This window comes from Passer domesticus, chromosome 7 (genome assembly GCF_036417665.1).
Source record: "Passer domesticus isolate bPasDom1 chromosome 7, bPasDom1.hap1, whole genome shotgun sequence".
Taxonomy (NCBI): Eukaryota; Metazoa; Chordata; class Aves; order Passeriformes; family Passeridae; genus Passer; species Passer domesticus.
Window position 1 is genome coordinate 47,611,799 of NC_087480.1, and position 21,738 is coordinate 47,633,536.

The window sequence follows — 21,738 nt, forward strand, 5'->3', positions numbered from 1 at the left end:
GAAACTTGTGCGTATAGGATGTCAAAAGCTAAGCCAGTCTGTGATACCTGTATTTTGTGGTTCAGATAAGAAACCTGTAAATTAACCTATATCAGCACAGGAATTGGTGACACGTCACAAAATGTTCTGCAAACTAACAATGAAAGAAGAGCACATGCTTTTGGAGACCTGAAGTTCTGTAAGCTTCCTGCGCTGCTTCAGCAATAGCATATAAATAGCAGAGATTCCAGCCAGTACTGTGGCTTGGTAGTCTGTGCTCACATGTTAGGATGCTGACTTTGGGCCTGATCCAAACACCTTTGAAGTCAGTGGAAGACTTTCAACTCCAGTGAGTGAACTGCGGAGCTGTTTTGCGGTGCTTTCTTGTGCCAGCCAATTTAGAAATGTCAGTGGGAACAGAGAAGGGGAGAAGTTCAGTCTCCTGTACCAACTCAAGGAAGGTAAAAGGAATTGGTTTTTTAATTGTTATTCTTTTTTAAAAGACATTTGCCAAAATATGTTTGTGCCTGCCACCACATAAAATGGGCTGGGTTTGTAACAGGTGATGGTAATGGAGAGAGAATGGCAGTTTGTTAGAATGGCCTCACTATGAATCTTTATTTTTGTGGTAGAAGTGGATGCACAGCTCACCATTTATATAAATGTTAAGTGAGATATGGTCTGTTTTAAAGCCATTCCAGACAACTTTTAAGCAACCTACTAGCACTCAGTGCCAGTCAAACTGTGGCCTTGTCTGCAAATTAGTTCCCTGTGATTGCTTAAGTGGTGATACTTGCACCAGAGAACTGAAAAGTTAGGCCTAAAAAAACCCCAATATGTTAGGCTTGCATTACACATACTAAGAAAACAGTTGTTTTAGCCAAGCCCATTCATCCACCCTGAGTCTGGAGACACAGTAAGTCTCTAGAATCCCCCTCTAACGTAGCAAGGGTGTCAGGAGGCAGTTGAAGTGCTCAGAAAGCTTACACTTGTTTCAAACTGTCACACTCAGTGTGAGGATGTATGGAGAAAGCATGGAAGTGTTGCATTTTGGGATTCCTAGAAAGGTGCAGTGGCATATATTCCCACACACGTTTGTCATATCTAAATTATTGAGCAATTGAATGCAGCAATAATGACCGTGAATTAACCATCTGTCAAAGATAAGGAATATTTACTTTAACCCTCAGGCTGCCACACATGCCTTTATGTGATGCCCACAGCATTCCTTTGGTTGCCAAAGTGGAAGCGTGGCCATTGACCAAAAGTTAACATGGAGGGGTAGGGATATATCTTACACTTTCTGAGAAATAATTATCATTTTGCTCATTTGTTTCAGCCAAACTTTAACAACATCAGAATTCTTTCTGCAGATTGTTTTGATTTTGAAAAATTAGTTTTTCTATAAGTACTAGTTAAAAATTACAATGACAGTCCCATTTATTCCATTTTGAGAACTGACTGGATCATATTACATGAATGTAACTATTAGGCCTATTTTAAAAAATATATATAATGATTTGAGGCAAGGTTTTCAACCAAACCTATCCATTTGTTTGCTGAGATTTTATTGAGACAGCTTCACAAAGGCTTGCAGTAGTTTAGGAAATGGATGCCTGTAGAATGTTGGAAAATGCAACTTGTCCCTGGATAGTTTAGTTTGAGGGTGGGGTTTTGGGGTTTTTGTTTTTGGTTTCTTTTTTTTTTTTTGGGGGGGGGGGGGGGGGGTTTGTTTTTTCCTTTTATAAAAATGCTGCTGTCCCTGCCACCTTTCTCCTTTTCAGTCTTTTCTGATGATTTTAAGGTCTTCTAACTTTGACTTTATAACTTGTAGAAACATCCATATGGAAACCATCAAGATGCTTAATGACTTTCATGATTTCTTTGGTAGAGGAAGAGGGAGCAGGGGAAACAAAGGTCATTGATCATACAGTAAACTCATCATCAGTATAACTGAAGTGATCAGTCTTCTCACCTGTCCCTTATGGTAGCTGTCTCCTTGCTGCTTGGTAGTTAACAGCTGATGGTACTGAGGTGAAAGCTTCCTCATCCCTTGTCATGGGCTAGGAAAGCTGAGCAGCTAAATGGCTGCTGAGAGTTTTACCAACTTGAAGACTTTTTGTAGATCTCCAGCCCCATGCATCATCTTTGTAAGAATCACCTCTTGTCTGTTTGGAGCAGTTTCATGTCCCTTCTGCACAGTCTGGACTGATGATCTAAGCCCAAGCAGCTAGCATTAGCTTGCAGTACTTTCTTGTCCTGTAATGAAAGACATTCAATGTGCTGTCATCTGCATTTTGCAGTCTTCACAGTGGCTGTCTAGAACTACCCTCAGGCTGAGATCAGACTTCCTCCACTTCCCCTTTGTAAGGCTGCATTGCTTCTAATATCTGAAAAAAATCTGAAATGGAAAGAAATACAAGCAATACAAAGAGAAATTGAACTTTTCAATATCAGCTGAAGTAATCATATGGTATGAAGTATGTTTTCAAAAGATTTCTCTTATTTGTTTCATGAAGAGTCACATTCCATGGGTGGTTAATTTGAGCAACACTGTGTCTTACATTTCAAAAATAGTTTGTGCTTATATGCAAGCATGTACCTTTGTCCTGCAAAATATTGTACAATGCCATCCTTTAAACAGTCTTTATCTTGCAGTTTTAGCTTCCCCCCACCCCCTTGAAATGTAGGTGGTCACCCAAAGTAAATAGAATTCCTTCTACTCCCTCCACATCTGCTATGTGTTATCTGGCACTCACCTCTGACCCTGATATTCATCATAAGAATAAGAATTGCATCCTATTCAGCTGCTTGTGTGCACTTTAACTCCAGTGATCAGTGGCTGTTGAAATAGTATGTGCTGGGAGGAGAAACTGCTGAGACATCAGCAGGGTTCAAACTGGACTCTCCATTTCCTTGTGCACTTTTGGATAATTAAACAGAAGTCTAGGGATGAGCAGGTCAGCATAGTACACTGAGGGACAAAGCTTGGTATAATTCAGGATTGTAGTGGCTAGTGAATGTGACAAAACAATTTCAATGCTGACTCTTAATGAGAAGGACTTTTGAATTCTGTTTGTAAGCTGCTGGATCAAATTATATTGTGCATCTGCATAGAGAGGCAGCATCCTCTATGGGAGCAGTAAGTTTAAAAGTATGTCTGTGATGCAAACAACAGTGAGTGATCCTCTTCCTTTCATTTAATAACATCACATTCCACGACCTGGTGGTATCATTCAGGGAACAAAGTAAATTTTTTTGTAATAGTTTTAAAATCTGGTCTTATATGTGAAGATCTGTCAGGATGTCAGGATGAACAAAGATCTGGTCTCTGCCACCCCACTAAATAGAACACATCTGAAATTTTCCTTTTTTCACAAGGATGGACAGAATTATTTTTTGGGCACTGTGGAGGAAGAAATAAAACTGACAATTTGCTTGCCAAGGACAATTAAAACATTGGGAAATTTACCAATTCTTTGATTACTAAAGACTTTCTGCTACTTACTCTCTTCTTTCACGGCAAAGGTGTGAAGGAGAAACCCTTTGCTGGCCCCTAATATTCAAACTCATATCTTCAATTGAATTATGATGATAGTAATAGAGCAATGGGAGCTAAATGTGAATTTGGACTGTGGAATAAACTGCAAAAATTCCAAGGGCTTTTAGCTTCCAACTTTATCTCCCTCTCTGCATCCACCTACCCCATCCCCAGTCCTTTTGATTTTCAGAAAAAAAAAATATTTGGGGCCTAATGGTTTTATGAGACCAGTGTTGTTTATCAACTGCGACTCGTGCCCTTTGGTGCTACAAGCCTCAACACTGCTTACAGAAAAACAAAACCAAGACCTCCTTGTACCCACACTTTGAAGTGATCTCTGTCAGTCCAGCAAAAGCAGTTCTTGCATGTGCACTTCTAGTCAGAGGGCCATCATGTGTGTTACTAGCACCTAGTAGTGCTCAGTTATGCATACCAATTATCAGGATATGAATAGATTTATTTCTTTCCTTTAAATTGTTTATGCTTCTTCACTTGCCAAGTTTGTTTCCTTGAGCATGTCTGTTTTTATATTTAGCAAAATTAACAAGGGATGAAATAGGTGCTGAGGATGTTAATTATGTAATTATATGAGCAAAGACATACTGTGTAATGGGCAGGGAAGAAAAATGACAAAGACTTTACATGAGGAAATTAAATCCCATGTTAGGTTTTTGATTAAGGTTCTGATTTTTACTGTGTTGCCAGTGGCCACTGGTGACCTCAAATGTGAAGGTGAAGAGTTTTATTTCTTGTTTGCATTTATTTGAGTATGCACATGTGCATCTGCTATATAGTCACATTAGTGGGGGGGCTTATCAGCAGATTAAAATATGGGAGGCAGGATTCTCATCCAGGAAATCATCTGTTTGAAAGAGACTGTAAAATGAAATGAAAAGGATCGTATGAACCTTAGTGGTATCTAAATGGTTTCAGTTTGCACATTGTTAAAAATCATGTAGTGTCCTTTGGTGCCCTTTTCATCTTGTTTGTTTTAATAAAGACCAGTTAGTTTGAAAGGTAGTTCTCAATTGGAATTGACTCCTGATCACCCTATCACTTCACAATTCTTTATACAACAGGAACACTTGAAAGTATATGCACATGTTTGCGGGGATTTTTCTTTTCCTCCGGAGAGATTCAATTATTTATGCTAGAATTATTCTTATTGTGAGTTATTTTTATAATTGAATCAAAACTGTGTAGGCTGATACAGCCCCAAGTTACTGTTGTGATCTGAAAAATCCTCAAAATAGCTGAGTAGAATAACTTTGTCACTTGTTTGTCATACCAGTTATGACAATGGGCCATTCCATGGATGTCTAAAATGATCTTTAGCCACATTTTATGAAGCCAGAACTGTAATCCAATAACAATTTTCTGGCTAAGTGCTTCTCAGTTGCCACTGGGGACTATCTGCATCACTGTTGATGCTCTTAAAATGAGTTTAAGTTAAAAGGACACAAATTTCATATTTCTTTCCTTATTTTCTTGAGAGTAATCGAAGAAAATAATATTTTAAATAATTGCATTCTGGTTCCTGAGGGATATCAGCATAATTGCATTGAGGATACCTTTATTTTTATGCATTTATTTATTAACAAAGAAATACATTCCATCTGTAAACCAAATGATTGGTCCACTGGCACAAAACAATAAAGTAATGTAACCTCTGATTCATTAAATTGGAATATAGGGATTGAGTTACTAATTTATGTTGGTTTGAATTTCATGTTATAAATTTTAAGATTCTAAGATGTAAGGGAAAAAATATATCCCATGATGTAGGCTACCTATCGTTCCAGCCAGGAAAATTTATATAAGACTCATGGACGGTGAAAAAGGAGAGGTACTGAAAACCAGGACTGGCATGGTTCATCTGGTACTTTGCTGGGCACTTCACAGAAGGCACAGCTGAAATAAAAAAACAAAATAAACCAATAAAGCACAAACGGTTATTTAAATTGAGTATATTCTGTAGGGGTTACTTTTAAATATGAACAGTGTGAAATGCTGGTTTCTGAAACTCTGCAACATGAAGATTGGGTAGCAAAAGAAATTAATAATGAGAAAGAGAGGTGCTTCATAAACCTTTAGTGGTTTCATTTAATTTCTGTGTTGTCTCTCCTGCAATCCATTCTAGTGTTTTATTCACTGTAATCTTAAATTCAAAACTTTCGTACGAATTTCAATCTGCTATTAAGTTTGCTCTATTCTGATCATCTCAGTTTGATTTCTGTGTTTAACAGTCTCTGGAGCTGTTTCTAGAAGCAAATATAAAACCCATATAAGACAATATGTTCTCTTCAGTCAGTTATGCCTACTGGATTCCTACTGGGACCCAGTCCTCTGATATCACAGGTTGAAGCTTCAGAACAGGCTCTTACTTCAGCCCGTAAGACCACAGACAAGTCACTTTCTGTGAACAGTGTCTGCCTCAGTGTTGCACCTCTTCAAAAGTTGTGTTTGTTTCCTTCTTGCGTAACACAAAGTATTTCACAAAGGCTGCCCTCAGATTTTCAGGGGCAATATTAGCTGAGCTTTCCCTTTTTTACAAAGAGTGGGTAATCCAAGCCATGTGTATGGCAATCTGTCACAAATATTTAGGAACTGAAAATTGATTTAATGAATTTGAGATGATGTGATGTTTCCAGAATTTCAGCAGTAGAGCCACACTTACTGTGAACTTAAAATGCCTCCCTTCTCCCTGGGCTTTTGTTTGGAAACCAGACAGGCGAGCAGGGTGTTTGTCTCTATTCTGTACCAAATCTCACTTTTTACTGGGTTTTAAGGAAGCCACTTTAAGGAAGTAGTTTAATACATCTATGAAATAGCACGTGACTTGCTTGTTTCACAGTGGTTTTCAGGTGGAAGATGCTGTTGTGATGGGGCAGTTTGCCTTCTGGAAGTCTGGGCTTTCTCTGTAGAAAACTTAGAAGTTATTTGAGGAGAGGCCTCCTCCTTTCCACCTTGGTGTCAGGTGAAGCTATGAGCCCCCAGTCAAGTCAGCAACAATTGAGGCTCTCAGGTCAAAGCAAATCCAACTTGGATCAGGATCCTCAGCTCTGGTCCTGTCAAGTTTTGAACATCTCCAGTGGCAGGGATTGAACAGTATCTCTGCCCTACATGTTAGTTTTTTAATGTCCTAATGATGATTGTTTTTCCACTTTAACAATATTTAATTGTAGTATTCCTTCTTGCAACTTGGCGTCGATTATTTCCCATCCTGTCACTGGTGCACCTCTTCAGAAGAGATTGGTGCTCTCTTTCCTTCTCTCTCTCTCTCCCTCCCTCTCTCTTCTACTTCAGACTGTGTTTGAGACCAGCTAAAGTTGCCCTTTGCTGAACCTTCTCTGTCTTTCAGAGCTTCAGAATTTTCAAGAAATAGTGTTCTGCCTTTCATAGTTGGACATTTATTGAACCTCATTTGAACTTGATAAACAAATTATTATACTCTTGTGTAAGGATCAGGTTCTCTATTTCAGGGTCTGAAATGTGGGCACATTTGGGGTCCGTGAAGTGTATGATCTGGATTTGATAACCCTACCATTGAAAGCTGGTTTATGAAGGACAGGCCTTTGCAGGTCATACTTTTGCTACAAAAACTCATGTCACTTTGTGTGCATTGTCTCACTGAAACTATGTGTATTTCCCTTGAGGCAATGGCTGAACACCATGAACCTCAATTGTTTCCAAAGGCTCAGGGAGACCCAGGCATCCTGAGCTCTAGTTTATGCTCATTGTCCATAACATACTTGAAGCTTATCTTTCTATACTTCATTGACTCACACTATATACGCCTTTGCATAATATGAAAACTCTAAGCAGAAGAATGGTGCCAATTATCAAATATGAAATAGATTTCAGGATGTTCAGGCACTCACTTTTCATTATAGATGTGTCCTTGCTATTCTTGAATCCTGCCAGGAGTATGATACTAGAAGGTTTTATGGGTACTTGGCTGGAAAAGATATGATTTAAATAAGTTTAATTACTAACTATCTGTTTTGTTTGTGTGGTTTTTTTCCCCTAGAGTTCTTGAACAGGAGATAATCTGACACAAGGTGTATTTACAGCATAGGTAAGTGACACAACTGATTATATGAAGTTTTTTGACAGTATTTATTGAAGTGAAATTGGCAGTCTGCAGATCAGGAAAGCTCTCTAAAAAAATGAGACATACAGATTTGGAGAAAACAGCACAGCTGTAAGTCATTCTAATGTTGACAGACCACTTCCAAGACATAAAAGTCAAAAAGAAATGAGGCCTTTTTCTATATCAGCTCTTTCTTGAATCTCATCATTGAAACACAAGCTTCCAGGTCTGCAAGTCATTCTCACATGCCAGATGGAGTTCAAGCTGCTGTTTCCTCAGCTACACTTTTGTGTGTGAATTCCATTCTCTCTTCTGTACACCCCTACAAGCTCCAGTCAGCTATCTCCTGCCATAGAGGAGTGTGAAAGATGTTTTCTTCCTCTGCCTTTAGAACAAATAAAGGGGTGGATTTATTATGTTATTTTTAAGAGACTGTTACTCCAATGTGGAAGTAATGAGACAAATTGCTGAAAAGTAAAGAGGTTGCATTTCTTTTTACTGTGTAATAGAAGTTATATTTCTGAAGTATATTACTGAATTGGGTAGTTCAGAGGTGGCTCTGTGAAGATCTAAGTATCTGATCACAAGTTTGAGTTTATGTGAGACAACAAAAGTGAGTTGATAGACAAATATAGTCTGAGATATTTTCCTCTCACTGATTCTTGGCAGCAGCATATTATCAGATTAGAAATATTTTCATACCAGAGTAAATCACTGAAAATTCATACTGGACTCTGTGCTTCAAGGAGCTTTTATTAACATTGGTCAGGTGCAGCTCACCTGGGAGGATACTATTGCTAGCTGGGCATAATTATTTGTGTTAATCCTCTCCTAAGTGTCACATTCAAACCACAGCTCCCATTATCTTTTACCATCCCTCACAGCATCCTTCTTGTCCAACCAATATCTGACTCCATTGCTCCTTTGAAGTGAATTTGCTCATTCCAACTCCAGCACAGGCATTTGTGCATATGCAGCTCCCAGCTGCATCCTGTAGGCCTATATTCCAGATGCATGTGAGGACCAAACAAAGCATTGTTCTCTGTACCACAAAGTATATGAGAATGCATCAGGAAAAGGAAAATATCAACTGCCTGATAACAAGGAGCTGTGGATGAAGAACTATTGTAAGGAGCTGTGGCAGGAGGAGAAAGAATCTACCCATTTTAAGTTGCCTTTTTTTGTTTGTTGGTTTGTGTATTTTTACTTTGCCTTGACAAAGTAGGAGTTTTAATCCTGGGTTTTAATCCTACTGCTGGGACATCAGTTACTTGTCTGAGGTATTGTATTTAATATTGTACTGTGGTATTGTGGACAGGCTGTGAGGGGGCTCTGTGTAAATTCAACTGCTGTGAATTCAGTTTTGTAGCCAGGTAAAGTGAGCTCTCTTCTAACCCACATATTTTGCTTTGAGTTCTTTTGTTCTCCACCAGTGATCTGTTGGTGACAGGATGGAGTTCAGTTTTGACAGAAGTAGTTCAGGATGGAAGGCTGTTTTTCTGCTAGGAGATCTGTGGGCATTTGCTGTCCCTGAAACTGCTTCTGTACTCTCTAATTTGCCTATGGGCTGTGTGTACAGTGTGAATCCCCCAGATCTGTGGGGACTCTGGGGGGGGTGGGGTGGTGGCCTCCTAAACGCTGTCACAGGTATACTGCATGCCAGTATATCTGGTCTGTTCAGCTTTGCACTTCCATTAATTCAGACAAGGTCCTCTTGATCCTTACATGGCATTGCATGGCAGCTTTCAGGGCATCAGAATTGTTACTCAGATGAGTGGACTGGGTATCAAAATACAGGAGAAGCACATAAAGTAAGATAGCTAGGGAGAAAAAGTGAAAGTATGTAGAGGACTTTGCAAACATTACTGTAAAATTTGGGGAGATTGCTTTCTAGATTGAGTCGCCAGCACTAGGGTAGGAAGGAGATGTAAGAAATTTGGCTTGATATACACATAAAAACCATTCTTAAAAACTTCAAAGAACAAGTGGTTTCTGCCATAGCACACCTGAACCAGATTGTTTCAGCACACCTAAAAAAGGCTGCATCCTCTTTCATATTGCAAGCAACATAATGATATTCAGGATTTTTTTGCCCCTGTGAATCTTAAACATTAAACACTGTTCTACACACTTGTTTTATAAAATCTGGATGTAGAAGGGATGTAGGGCACTGGATGTCCTTTCTTCTGTGTTGATGTTGGTGGAGTTGCAGTTCTAGTTTTAGCTCCAGCCCCTGATAAACCATACTGTCCTAATGTTCTTCAGCCAAAAAAACAGCCATTGCTTTTGTACTTTTTAAGCAAATTGAACAAGTGGAAGTAAAGCAATCAATGTTTTTTTTTCTCACTCATATTTTTAGAAATGCATTTGATGGCCTCACTGTTATAGTAAAGATCAGCAGCACTGTGGTTCTATCATTTCTATTAAATGGCACTGCTTTAGACTAACTGGCAGTAGGCTTTTTCTACTCACCAAGCAGTTTCATTCAGATAACTCTTCAGTCATCAAAGGCTTCTTCTTTGGTTGCACCACAATCATTGTGACAGTTCCAGGTAAGAGTATTTGGCAGGGATGGCTCAAGGGTTCATTCTTTTCAGAATGTTTACTTTACCTGACATATCTTTCCTGGGTGCCACAGTGATTAGGCATCTGTATATTATTTAAGGGAAGCTAAGGAGTAATATTCTTCCCTAGAATATCTGTTTCCCTAGAAACAGATAAAGGGTGTATAATAAAAATAATAAATAACAAAACCCCCTCAGTACTGAAGAGGTGCTAGGAGAGATGCTTGTACAGCAAGCAAAACATTGTAGAACAGTGTGAGCATGTGCATTCTAGGTAGGGCAGAGAATATAGACTGTCATCAAGATTAACTGAAAATTATCACTTATAAATTACTGTAAACAGGATTTTAAAAATTAATTTCTTCACAAACTTTAAATAAACTTGGGTTGATAACTTCCAGGGCTTCCTTCTGGGACAAAACATTTGGAAAGACTATGATCAAAATGGTTTGGTTATTTCTGGAAAGGAAGTGAATACATACTGTTCTGTGTAAAATTTTGAGCACTTTTTCTCCCCTGAATTGCACCTTTCTTTTGCTATTTCATTATACCATAAAAATCTATTGTCAAAGTGTGATCTTCTTTCCTTGAAGTACTAGTTCCTGTTGAGAAAGAGGCTATTGTTGCCTTATTTCATGAGCTGAAATGATTAAGACCTGTAGAGTGACTCTAAATATTTCTAGTTATGCTATTGAGTCACAGGCTTATCAGTAGGATTCTGTGCTATGGTATTTGTGGAGATCTGGATAGATCCAAATCTTTAGAAACATGGTAATTTACAAATAAAAGATGAGATTATGAGTTGAGAGTTTAAAATCAAGATGAAATCTGCTGGATAATGCAAGTACAGCACTCACTCATTGAGCAGTTAAAATATTTTGTTCAAGTACATAAAATCCAATATTTTATTTTTTCTCTTCAGTTAAGTGTGTGCCTTCAGGCCCTTTTTATTGCATGCTTTTCAGAACTTGCTCCAGAGACAGAACTATTAATTTCCTCCTAGGTTTCTGCATAGCACTCCGCACTACAATGCTTCAAAAACCATTAATGAAGTTATTTTCACAGCACCCCCACGAAATGAGGAGGGATTATTGTCCTCATTTGACAGATGGAGACTGGGGCAGAATAAATTAAAGTTGAAAGCACCTACTAATTTGGGAATCCAGTTTGAGACATCCTGCTCCTATCTTTTTCACAATATTCAATATTGGGTAGTGAGCTGAAGGTGATCAGGGTGATCAGCACTTCAAGCAAGGCAGACCCCAGGTTTTTAGTCAGGTATGGAGCGCATGAGGAACATACAGTTGATAGATGACCTTGAGTGAAAAGCTTGGCTTTAGGAAACTTGTCCTGTATCTCATACACTGTTATAAGAAAAAAAACCAGATGTAGACTCCAAACTCTTTGAGGAAACTTTATAACTACTTCAAGTAGAAAATTGTCTTATTTTTCTTTTTTTTTCCCTACCTTTCTTACTCATTACATAATTCTGAATGTCAGCAATGCATGGGGCAGCCCATCTCATCCTTGGACAGCAGCCTTCTGCCCTGCATTGATTTATCCTGCAGACAAGTCTATGCCACGCATTGTGTCAAACAGTGATGTTGTGGAAAATTCAGTTTGCAGTTATGTAAATGTACTGGTTTTAGCTGGGATAGAGTTAATTTTCTCACAGTAGCTAGTATGGGACTGGTTGCGTGATGTGTTTAACCAAATGCCAAACTCTTGTCCTGTCTTTGATCATAAACTCTGAAGTTTGAGATGTATCACCAGAGAGAGCTCCAGGGTGCTAATCAGATAAAGAGTATACTGGTGTAGAGAGGCTCTGCATGCGTTTCTGTAGGCAGATGCAGTATGAGCAGGGATGATTGCCTGTTAACTGTACTGATTTCCTCCCATTCCCCATCTCTTACCCCTTTGTGTTATACCTAGATCTCCGACATTGTAGGGTAAGGAGTACTGCGTTTTGCTTGTGTAGAATTTAGTATATTGTGGTCTTGATCAAGGAACTTCAGTTGTTTTGGTAGAGTCTCTCTGCTTTCATGTTATTCATGCTATCACCAGAAAAACAATGAGTCTCAGCTAGATAATTGAAATATTTTCTGTGCGGAGTGTTCTCTGTGGGCCTCTGAGGTGGTGATCACTGACAGTTTGCTGCTACCTAGAATGTTGTAGGGAGAATTGCGATTTTTTCACTAACTTTTGTTACTCTTAAGTAAGTTTAATGTGCTCTACACTTTTCAATTTACTAAAGTACTAGTAGTTTATTAAAAGAGAACATTCAATTGACCTGTATATCTGTATCACAGGACTGTTGTGAAGATTATTAATTAGATAATGTTTATAAAGCACTTTTTATAAGTGAGAAGTGCTATAAAGTGCTAAGTATTATTATTACAGCATGATAGAGATCACAAAACACAAGTGAATCAGCTCTAGGTTTAATCCTTATAAGGCAAAGCATACCAGGGGCAAAATAACATTGCAGTTATTTTTCTTACATCCAGCACTTCATTAACTACCACATAGGGTTATATAACTCTGTGAGAGTCTAACTTAGTGAAGTCTATAATCATAGCAGAAAAAGTTCTCACGGGTTTTGCAGGCAAGGCTTGTATGTACAGCCTTTAAGGTCACACACAGTTATCCAACTATGCTGCATTAGTGCCTCCAGTTGCATGTAGGGACGTCACTGCCCCATTTGACACTCTCCACATTAACCCCATCACGCAATGCCTCTGTCTAGGTTGGATAATACATGGCATGAATACAGGTCTTCCCTACATGTAAAATGGCATAATGCCATTAAATGCATACAGACATCTGTATCTGCTCAAGATTTTACTAGGCTTTCTCTCACCAGCTCTTTTCCACACTCCTTAATCTCTGCTTTTACTCTAAATTTTTACTGAAGATGTGTGAAAGACACCCCAGCAAATCCATCACTATTTTTCTGGCTCCAGTCAAGTCTTTAATGTCTTTGAGAAAATCAGTCAGCATTTTCTTTTCTCTTTAATTCTCACTTACTGCTTATCTTGCTGCAGGTGGCCTACTACTACTGCTGCAGTCATTGCTTTTCCTGAGGATGCCATAAACACAGAATATTTTCTCAAGTCAAATTCTAGTGCTGCCTGTTTTCTGCCTCATTCTCTCTAGAACATTCTTGAGCCAAAACCTTGAGAAGCAGCATTTATTACTTGGTATAGCTACCTACTGAGAAGAGGAATGTGAAATAGACGTCCTAAAGAAGTGGTGTGCCAAAACTATGGATGACAGTCCATTAAGAAAAATCATGTGCCTCTTTCAACGGGATTTAACTTCTCCTAGGTGCTTTTTTTTACTTTGTTTTATTTTGGTTGCGGCTTTTTGTTTGTTTGGGGGGTTTGGTTTTTTTTTAAAATTGTGATTGTTTTTTGGGGTTTTTTTTTGTTTTTTTTGTCATTGTTGTTGTGGCGGGGTTTTGTTTGTTTTTTATTTTGGTTTTTGTCTTTTTTTTGGTTTTTTTGGGGTTTTTTTGCTTTGTTTTTGGGGTTTTTTTCTTTTTTGGGATGGGATGTTTCTTGTTTGGTTTTTCTCTCTCCCTTCTTCCCATAGGAACTGCCAGTAGACAGCCTCTTAAATCATGGCTGCTGGTATGTGGACTGCCTCCCTTTTGACTTTACACTGGCCACCCTAGTCTGACTAAAGCATTCCTCCATCTTACCTTTTTTAAAAAGGCAAACAAGTAAAGGTACACCAAGGTACCATGTTCCTCAGTACAGTTCACAAGCAAACTACTGAGATGAGTTTAATGCATTTTTTGCTTCTGAAATGTGCAAAATGTGTATTAAAATGGCAGGTCTTATATGAGAAGTGCTGAAGAGAAACCAGTTTCCTTGAGCACCAGATACATGAGCTTCAGGGCAACAGTTTATGGATACCTCAGACAGGTGTTTGTCAGGGCCTGGTTGCAGCTCATTGAATAAAACTGCAAAGCACCTGTTCTGAGAGAAACCTGCAGTCTCAAGAACTCACAAGATCACAGATACCTGTCCACATAGTTTAGACATCCTCAACAAAACCTGCTTCAGAGAATCTGGAACGCTATATTGGGGTCATTTCTAAGAAGGACACCCATCTGCCTTCAATTCCAGACACTGACTGTGGCACATACAGAGGCTCTGTGATCTAGAACAGATGGAGGCTGGTGAGACCTGCCCACAAGCACATTCATAGGTACAAGGTAGGTAGCTAAGGGTGCCCTTTAGGACTTGTCCACAAGGTAGACATGTTGGCCCTCCTGTGGGAAGCAAGGCAAGTAGAAGTCAGCTTGACCATAAGCAACAGCCTAGTGTCTCTTGTACATAGGAGTAACTTTGAGATGTGAGAAGTGCTAGAGTGAAAACACAGATTAACAGGCAAAATACTTGATTTAGGGACTTGCCAATACATTTCTATACTTCTGAGTTTGTGCAGTGATAGCATTTCTGTGTGGGTAACACAATGAAGAGAGGGAACGCTAACTCTGTTAAGGAAAGGGAAGCTCCACCTTGTCTAAATTGGAACCAGCTGACTCCAAAACCCAACAGCATGGGGAGGGGAATTATTTATAGTCAAACCAGCAAGGGGAGGATTATTTATAGCCAAACCTGGAAGCAAGGCGACAGGTGGTGAGGAGCACTTGGGTCAGACAAAGACATCTGCTGGGAATATCAGCAATACAAAGGTAACTCTGTATCCAGTAGTAAATGATAGGACAGAAATTACAGCTGACCTGGAGGAAGAAAGGTTGCAGAAGCATATTTGAGGGAAGTAACAACATGTCAGACAAAGGAATTAGCTAAAAGTAGGCATGCTGCCAAAAATAAAACCTATGCACCATTGAGAGACCCAAAGTGAAAAGCAGGTGAACTGAGTGCTTGGGGATGAACAAGGACTGACCTTCACCACATAAATGTGGCTCAAACAATTGATACTAATGCAATATTGTAATACATTATTATTACCTGGACAAAATAGATCAGATGTGGGAGTATTTCAGTCTAGGGCTATAAATGCCATAGAACAGTCATGAGGATGGGATGTAGATTTCTGTGGTCCAACCAGATATGATTTCTCAATGAAAAGGTATACAATAACTTGGCTGGGAACTGCTGTTCTTGTGTAGTGTTATAAAATGGTTTTGGAATATCTAAAGTTTGTGTAAGCTTCTTGGTGTGGAGGTTTGTTTTTTTTTAATTAGATGAAAACTCACATAAAATAGAAGGTGGCCTTATACTACTTGTTGCCTGCTCAATGAAATGAAGACCTGATTCTTGTTCTCACTAATGTTGCTCGCTGTGACTGTGGCTTTATATAACAGTCAGAAATACATAGAGACTGACTGTTTGAGTGTAAAGGTGTAAAGAAGGGATAGTGTAAATGAAAATTGTTCTTTGCCTGTGCAGTTGTGAGAAGTATTAATGAGGTAGCATTTACTCATTTATGAAGTGGCTTTGTGTGTCAACAGGCCAAAGTTCAAAGAAGCAGTTTTGGGACAATTCACAAGATTAGGCTGAAGATCAGGTCTTCAGACACAGGCACAAATGGAGAGGTCTCAGTCATACATTAATTGCCTCAAGGTATCTATCTATACTTAGTGATAGCCACACTATAATTAGGTTTCATGTCTGTGTGAGGGAGTGTACAATAACCTTTGTGATTCAACACTGGGCATCTACTGCTACTCTTTAAACATTCTAAAATGTGCTTTTGGGACGCTTGCAGTGTCTCAAGCAAATTCAATGGGCTAGAATAATCTCTTACACTATCTTGTGTTCAGGTTTTTTTCTATTTTAAAAAGAAATAATGAAAAAACAAAGTTAAAACAGAGGAAATCTAGATATAGTCAAAGAAAGACTACTGTAGAAGAGACTTGGATTTTTAATTCAAAGTGGGAAAAGTTGCTAAATGAGGAATTCTCAAATGGAGAGGAATTTTTGGGAGAGGAAAGAGATAGAAAACTGGTCAAATTAAATTTTATGCAAGTTTTAATTAGCATATAGAACTCATTGGCACAAGATATCACAGGAGCGGAGAACTTAAGAGGGTTGAAAAAGATCATGCATTTGTATGGATAATGAGAAAATCTAAATTACATTGATTAGAATAAAAACATTAATAAAGATGTAAAACTTAATGCTTGTGGGCAGGAGCCAAACACATATGAATGGGGTTCCAGGGAAACTTCTTGCTTGAGGTGATTATTCCATAATATTCCCATATTCCCCTTGGACTTTTTTTTTTCCCTTTCCTGTGTAGCAATAGGTACTGATGCAATTGAGGATCTGCTAAGAGACTCTGTTTCTTTGCATTTATGCCTGTGTAGGAGGGAAGAAAAGGGTGGCCCAAGAATATGCTCCTATTTAGTGCTTCTCAGAAGGAAATAAACTTTAGACAGTAGTAGAGAACACAAGCAAAGTAACCTTGCTGTAACTGTCATTAGGGCTGGCTCCTGAGTTATGCGGAAGAAAGACCTGCTCAAATTTTCCTTAGCTCTCAGGCCTTCCATCTGCTGCTTGAGCCAGGGGTTGAATTCTGAGCAATGCAGAGTATAGATGACTTTCTGCAAACCCATTGTGGTTTTACCCCCATCTTCTCCTTCAAAGTGAGTTTAGCATTTGAAGTATATACAGAGGTTATTCCTGCCCAAAAGTGATGGTTCCTCCTCTGTAATCTGCCTCATACCAGCACTCTGCAGGTCACAGGACGCGAGTGGTCTGTCAGGGGCAGTGCACATTAGGTCTGTGGCCTGGGGGCCTCAGTGCAGCCCCCACCTGCCAGGTGAGCCAGCAGAGCAGATGTGCTTTCCACCCTGCCCTGCATCTAGCTGGGACTGCATCTAGCCACATGGTGGTTTGCTTCCCTGACCTCTGTTCTGCATGGTGAGATAGAAGAGTCAGGGAATAACTGAGAGAATCTTACCAATTAGAAATGACGGTAGGTTGGTGCTAATGTTTTAGTAATTTCTAAAGGTAATGCATTTAATTCTGCCTTTTGCTGTTGCTTGACTGCTGTAGCCACTTCCAGGCACTGAATTAATCTGAATGGAAATATGAGTGAAAAAGCACAGTAGCCACACTGTATTTATTATGAATTTGAGAAGGAAGAAGAAATTGCTTCAGCACTGCCTCCTTTTCATACTTCATATCTCTAAAAGTAGCCAGTTAATTACATTCCATGGTTACTGCTATTGTAATATGTGCTTATTTGAAGTGCAAAGATAATAATCGATTGTATACTCTTGACTACACTATTAATGGTTTCAATACCCACATTGTGTTTACATTTTACTTTATAACTAACACTTAGCCATTGTGGTTTTAACATGTAGTAATTCAGTGAATTCTGTCTCCATGTAATGCCCTTGCCATTTCATTTGCGGTATTAAGTGTTGTTTTTCTAGGAAGGTCTTGAAATGTGGGGCATTATGTATGAGTTATGCTAATTTGTTAGGGCAATGAATACATTAATTTCATTAGTAAATGGCCTCAAAGCAATAATTACCAGTGTAGGTGTGTCAGAAACGATCATGTTCAGTTTTGCCAGTTAATTATTAAGATTTTGTTCTAAGGGACCCAGATTTGACATCCAGCTTCAGTTTAGCCATAAATAAAAGTCTGAAGTATATCGGGCTGAAGAAATCTAGCCAAGAACTTGTTTTGCTCTTAGAAATTCTCGCATTTTGTCTAATTGTGACTGCCAATAAGATGCCAAAATAATTAGTGCCAGTGCTATGAGGTTTATACTATACCTCCCAAAAAGGCACATCATAATGAAAATAGCAATTGTGCTTTCTCGTTCCTCTCATCTTGCCTTATGTTACAGAATGTTGAATTATTCAATGGCAGTATTACTTGCTAGTGCAGTATTAAATTTGAAATGGCTGCAGTTTATCGTTAAAGCTTACGGGTGGTTTTTAATAGAGTTTACTTCTAATGGCCTAATTAGGTTTCTAAGTTATATCTGTGCACTTCTTGAACTTTACATGGCTAGCTCCATGTAAAGGAGACAAATGGAGGCCTCTGTTCACCTGGATTACTTTCCTTAGATGTGACCCTATTTTTAATTACAGTCATCTGTTGGGAGCACCTAATAAGCCATTGTTCAGTCATAATGTGCATTTAGGCACCTTGGAACTGTATTTTTCCCAAAGGAAATGTGAAATTGAAGAAGGCCAATGGCATTCTGGCTTGTATCAAGAATAGTGATTGTCCCCCTCTGCTCAGCCGTGGTGAGGTTCTGCCTCAAGTGCTACGTCCAGTTCTGGTCCCTTGACTACAAGAAAGGTATTGAGGGGCTGGAATGAGCCCAGAGAAGGTCAGTGGAGCTGGGGAAGGGTCTGGAGCACAGGTTCTGTGAGGAGCAGCTGAGGGAGCTCATTCAGGAGAAGAAGGAGGTTCAGGAGAGCTCATCAGTCTCTACAACTGCCTCAAAGGAGAGCATAGCTAGGTAGGGGTCAGCCTTTTCTGCCAAGTAGCAAGTGAAGGGACAAGAGGAAATGGCCTCAAGCTGTGCCAGGGAAGGTTCAGCTTGGACATCAGGAAGAATTTCTTCATGGAAAGGGTTGTTAAACATTGGAAAGGACTGCCCAGGGAGGTGATAGAATCACCATCCCTGGAGGTGTTCAAGAAATGACTGGACATGGTGCTTAGTGCCATGGTCTAGTTGGCAAGCAGGTGACCACTCAGTGTTTCGACTTGAAAAGGCTCAGAGGCCTCTTCCAACTTAAATGATTCCTTGGTTCTGTGAAAAATTGTGTACATGAGCTGAGATCCATTTCTCAATTATTAAAATGATAGCAAACAAGAATCTCCAATGTTTCATTTTTGTGATCTGCTTTGTAAAATAGAACCAAAAAAAGAGGGACAGAGACCCTCTGTTCTCATGACTGGAGCTACTTACAGCTTCTTTCAAAACATATTTATGTAGAAATTACAAAGCTGAACTTTCTGGTTGATTATAGAATAATATTGGAAAAAATAGGACAGATAATTTTTACCTTTTAGATATATCAGCAAACAAACTGCATTACTCTGTTGAATCATAAGAAAATGCACCATATGTGGAGGCAAAGGACATGTAGAATTCCCTCTATTTCCCATCAGTGGACATGAATAACAGGTGCTGACAGCAACTATTTCAACTCTGAAATATGTTTGATGTTGAGTGCAAGACTCTAGCCAAGCTCTTCAGATTTAGAGCGTAGGCCATCATTAGTCTGACCCAGTAAAGTATGTGCTGTGCAGAGTTTGCTTGCTGACCTTAGTTCATAATCCCAAGCAGAGTCAGTGAATAATGATATGACATCTCAGTTCATAGATTTACAGATACGAAGAGTGGGTGTCTAATTGTTGCTTTCTTCTTTTGCATGATTGATAACTTTTCACTAGTTAAGCTGATACTTGGTTTGCCTTGGGAGAGAGACAAGCAAATGCAACTTGTCTCACAGTGAGTTTTAGTGTATGTCTGGACAGCCTGATTACTTTAATTCTTTTCTGGTCAAGCTCCTGAGAATCCTAGGAAACCATGCAAGGAAAAATAAGTATTGTGCTACTACTGCAGTAATTGTAGACCAGTATATCTGTTTCTCTTGTTGGATGGTTTTATTCTGGACTGCTTCTTTGCTTCTCTGGTATTTGTTTAGAAACTCAGAAGCCAAGAGAATGAGTTCCTTTCTGTGTCAGATTGTGTCCTTCTCCCAAGACACCAAGACACTGTGAGGAAAATGAGTCTTCCTTGTTTATTGGGCAATTAAGTGAAACATATTGACAGTATTCCACCAAATCTAGAGTACCACAAATCTATCAGAGTAACTCGGGAATACTTTTCACCACAGAGATTCTTGAATATGTAGACAAAATCCCTTCTTTAATTTTATTCCTAAATAATAAATTCTGTGGGAAATCAAGTTTTGTAAAAAGCTGTCAATAACAAAGAATATTTATTCTCTCCCCATGATCAAACATCCTGGTCTTTTATGGAATAGGCTGCCTACTTACATTTTCTTATCTTTCACCCTTAATATTGAATTTAAACATTTAATGATTGATTTAGTATTTATTGCATAGTTTAATAAAAGTTTAGCGATATAATGGAGCTGGTTACAAAGATATGCCCACTAGAAACTCATTTACTTACAAAATCAAGTGCTAAGTAAAATAAACATCTTGGCTTTCTACTGACATTTTATAGCCACCTTAAGGGAAAGGTGGCAATGGGGGTTGTGTTGCCATGTGGGTTTAATTCATGAACTTCCACTCAGAGTGCTCAAAGGCAATACAGTAGTTGAGCCAACTTTCTCTGTTAAATTACAAAAAGAGAGATTTTTTTTTTTTTACCAAATACAAGGGATCAACTGCAGCTGCAAAAAGGAAATTTAGAATTATCATCATACCCGTATCAGAAGGTCCTTTATATTTATAGTTTCATAAAAGTTCACAGCTAGAGTATTTGATGCCAACTCATAAAAGAACTAATGAAAATTTCTGCAGATCTTTTTTTTGTGGACAGTGATTTCTTAATCCCCTAAATCCTGATGAATTGTTATATTCAAAACATTTGTAAAAAATGGATGGAAAAGGACTTTGTGATTCTTTAATAGGGTAGGTCACATTTTAACTCACTTAGGGACAAACTATGCTACTGTCTTATGTGGGAAATATCACCATACTCCAAGCGCATCCATTAACACCAAGACAACTGTTTGTGACAGTATTATTAAAAAAAAAAAAGAAGATAATATTATGCTTCTTTTCTGAAGGCAAATTGCTCTCTTGTTTGTATAAACTTTAAAATTTTATTTATAATCACAAAAATTATTATTGTTTCAACATTTTAAAAGTGTAATTAAGCAGTAAGTTTCTTTGAGATAAATAGTATTTGGCAATAATGAAAACCTTGTGTTTTAATGTACCTCAATGAGTGTTGTAACTCAATAATTCACAGATTCTCTAAGCTCTTGTGTCTAAGTGCAGAAAGCTTCTTCTAGTTACATTCCTAAAAGTATGAAAATTAAATAAATGTTTTTATCTCCAGCTGTGGAAAACCATTCCCAAAAGAAAAGTTAGGTGAATATTTATAAAATTTGAGGGTAATATGAGTTTTGGTGATTTCTTCTAGCTACTGATCATTCCCCTCTCTCCCTCAACCTCTCGTGTTGTCTGTTTGGAACATCAAGGCTACCCTAAATTTGTCACTTCCATATTATTGCTCTCTTCTTCCCTGTAGCCTCATCTACTTGGAGAGAGCCTGTCCCACCAAGAATCGTGTATTGTCATGGTTTAATGCCAGCTGGCAACTAAATACCACGCAGCCACTCACTCACTGCCCACACCACCTACCTTGGTGGGGAGGAGAATTTGGGCCAAAAACATGCAATCCTTGGGGTTGAGATAAGAACATTGAGAAAGTAAGATGGTAATAACTGTAGTGAAAGGAGAAATGGATGGATGGACAAATGGACACACAATAAAACTGCTCACCACTCACTAACTGATGTCCAGCCTGTTCTCCAGCAGTTCAGCAACTTCTGGCCAACTACT

The 21,738-nt window shown here is 38.7% G+C and overlaps 1 protein-coding gene across 5 annotated transcripts in view; it reads left to right on the top strand.

The window, feature by feature from the left end:
• The window catches only part of LOC135305114 (uncharacterized), a 494,456-nt gene that overhangs the window by 316,025 nt on the left and 156,693 nt on the right, over positions 1–21,738 (top strand). For all 5 annotated transcript variants that reach the window (XR_010366400.1, XR_010366401.1, XR_010366402.1 and 2 more), the window contains one exon: positions 7,551–7,598. Coding sequence is in view for 1 of the 5 variants with exons in the window: in XM_064428373.1 (XP_064284443.1) it covers positions 7,551–7,575 (25 nt within the window). In the remaining 4 variants the exon portion in view is untranslated. The remainder of the gene's footprint in view (positions 1–7,550; positions 7,599–21,738) is intronic.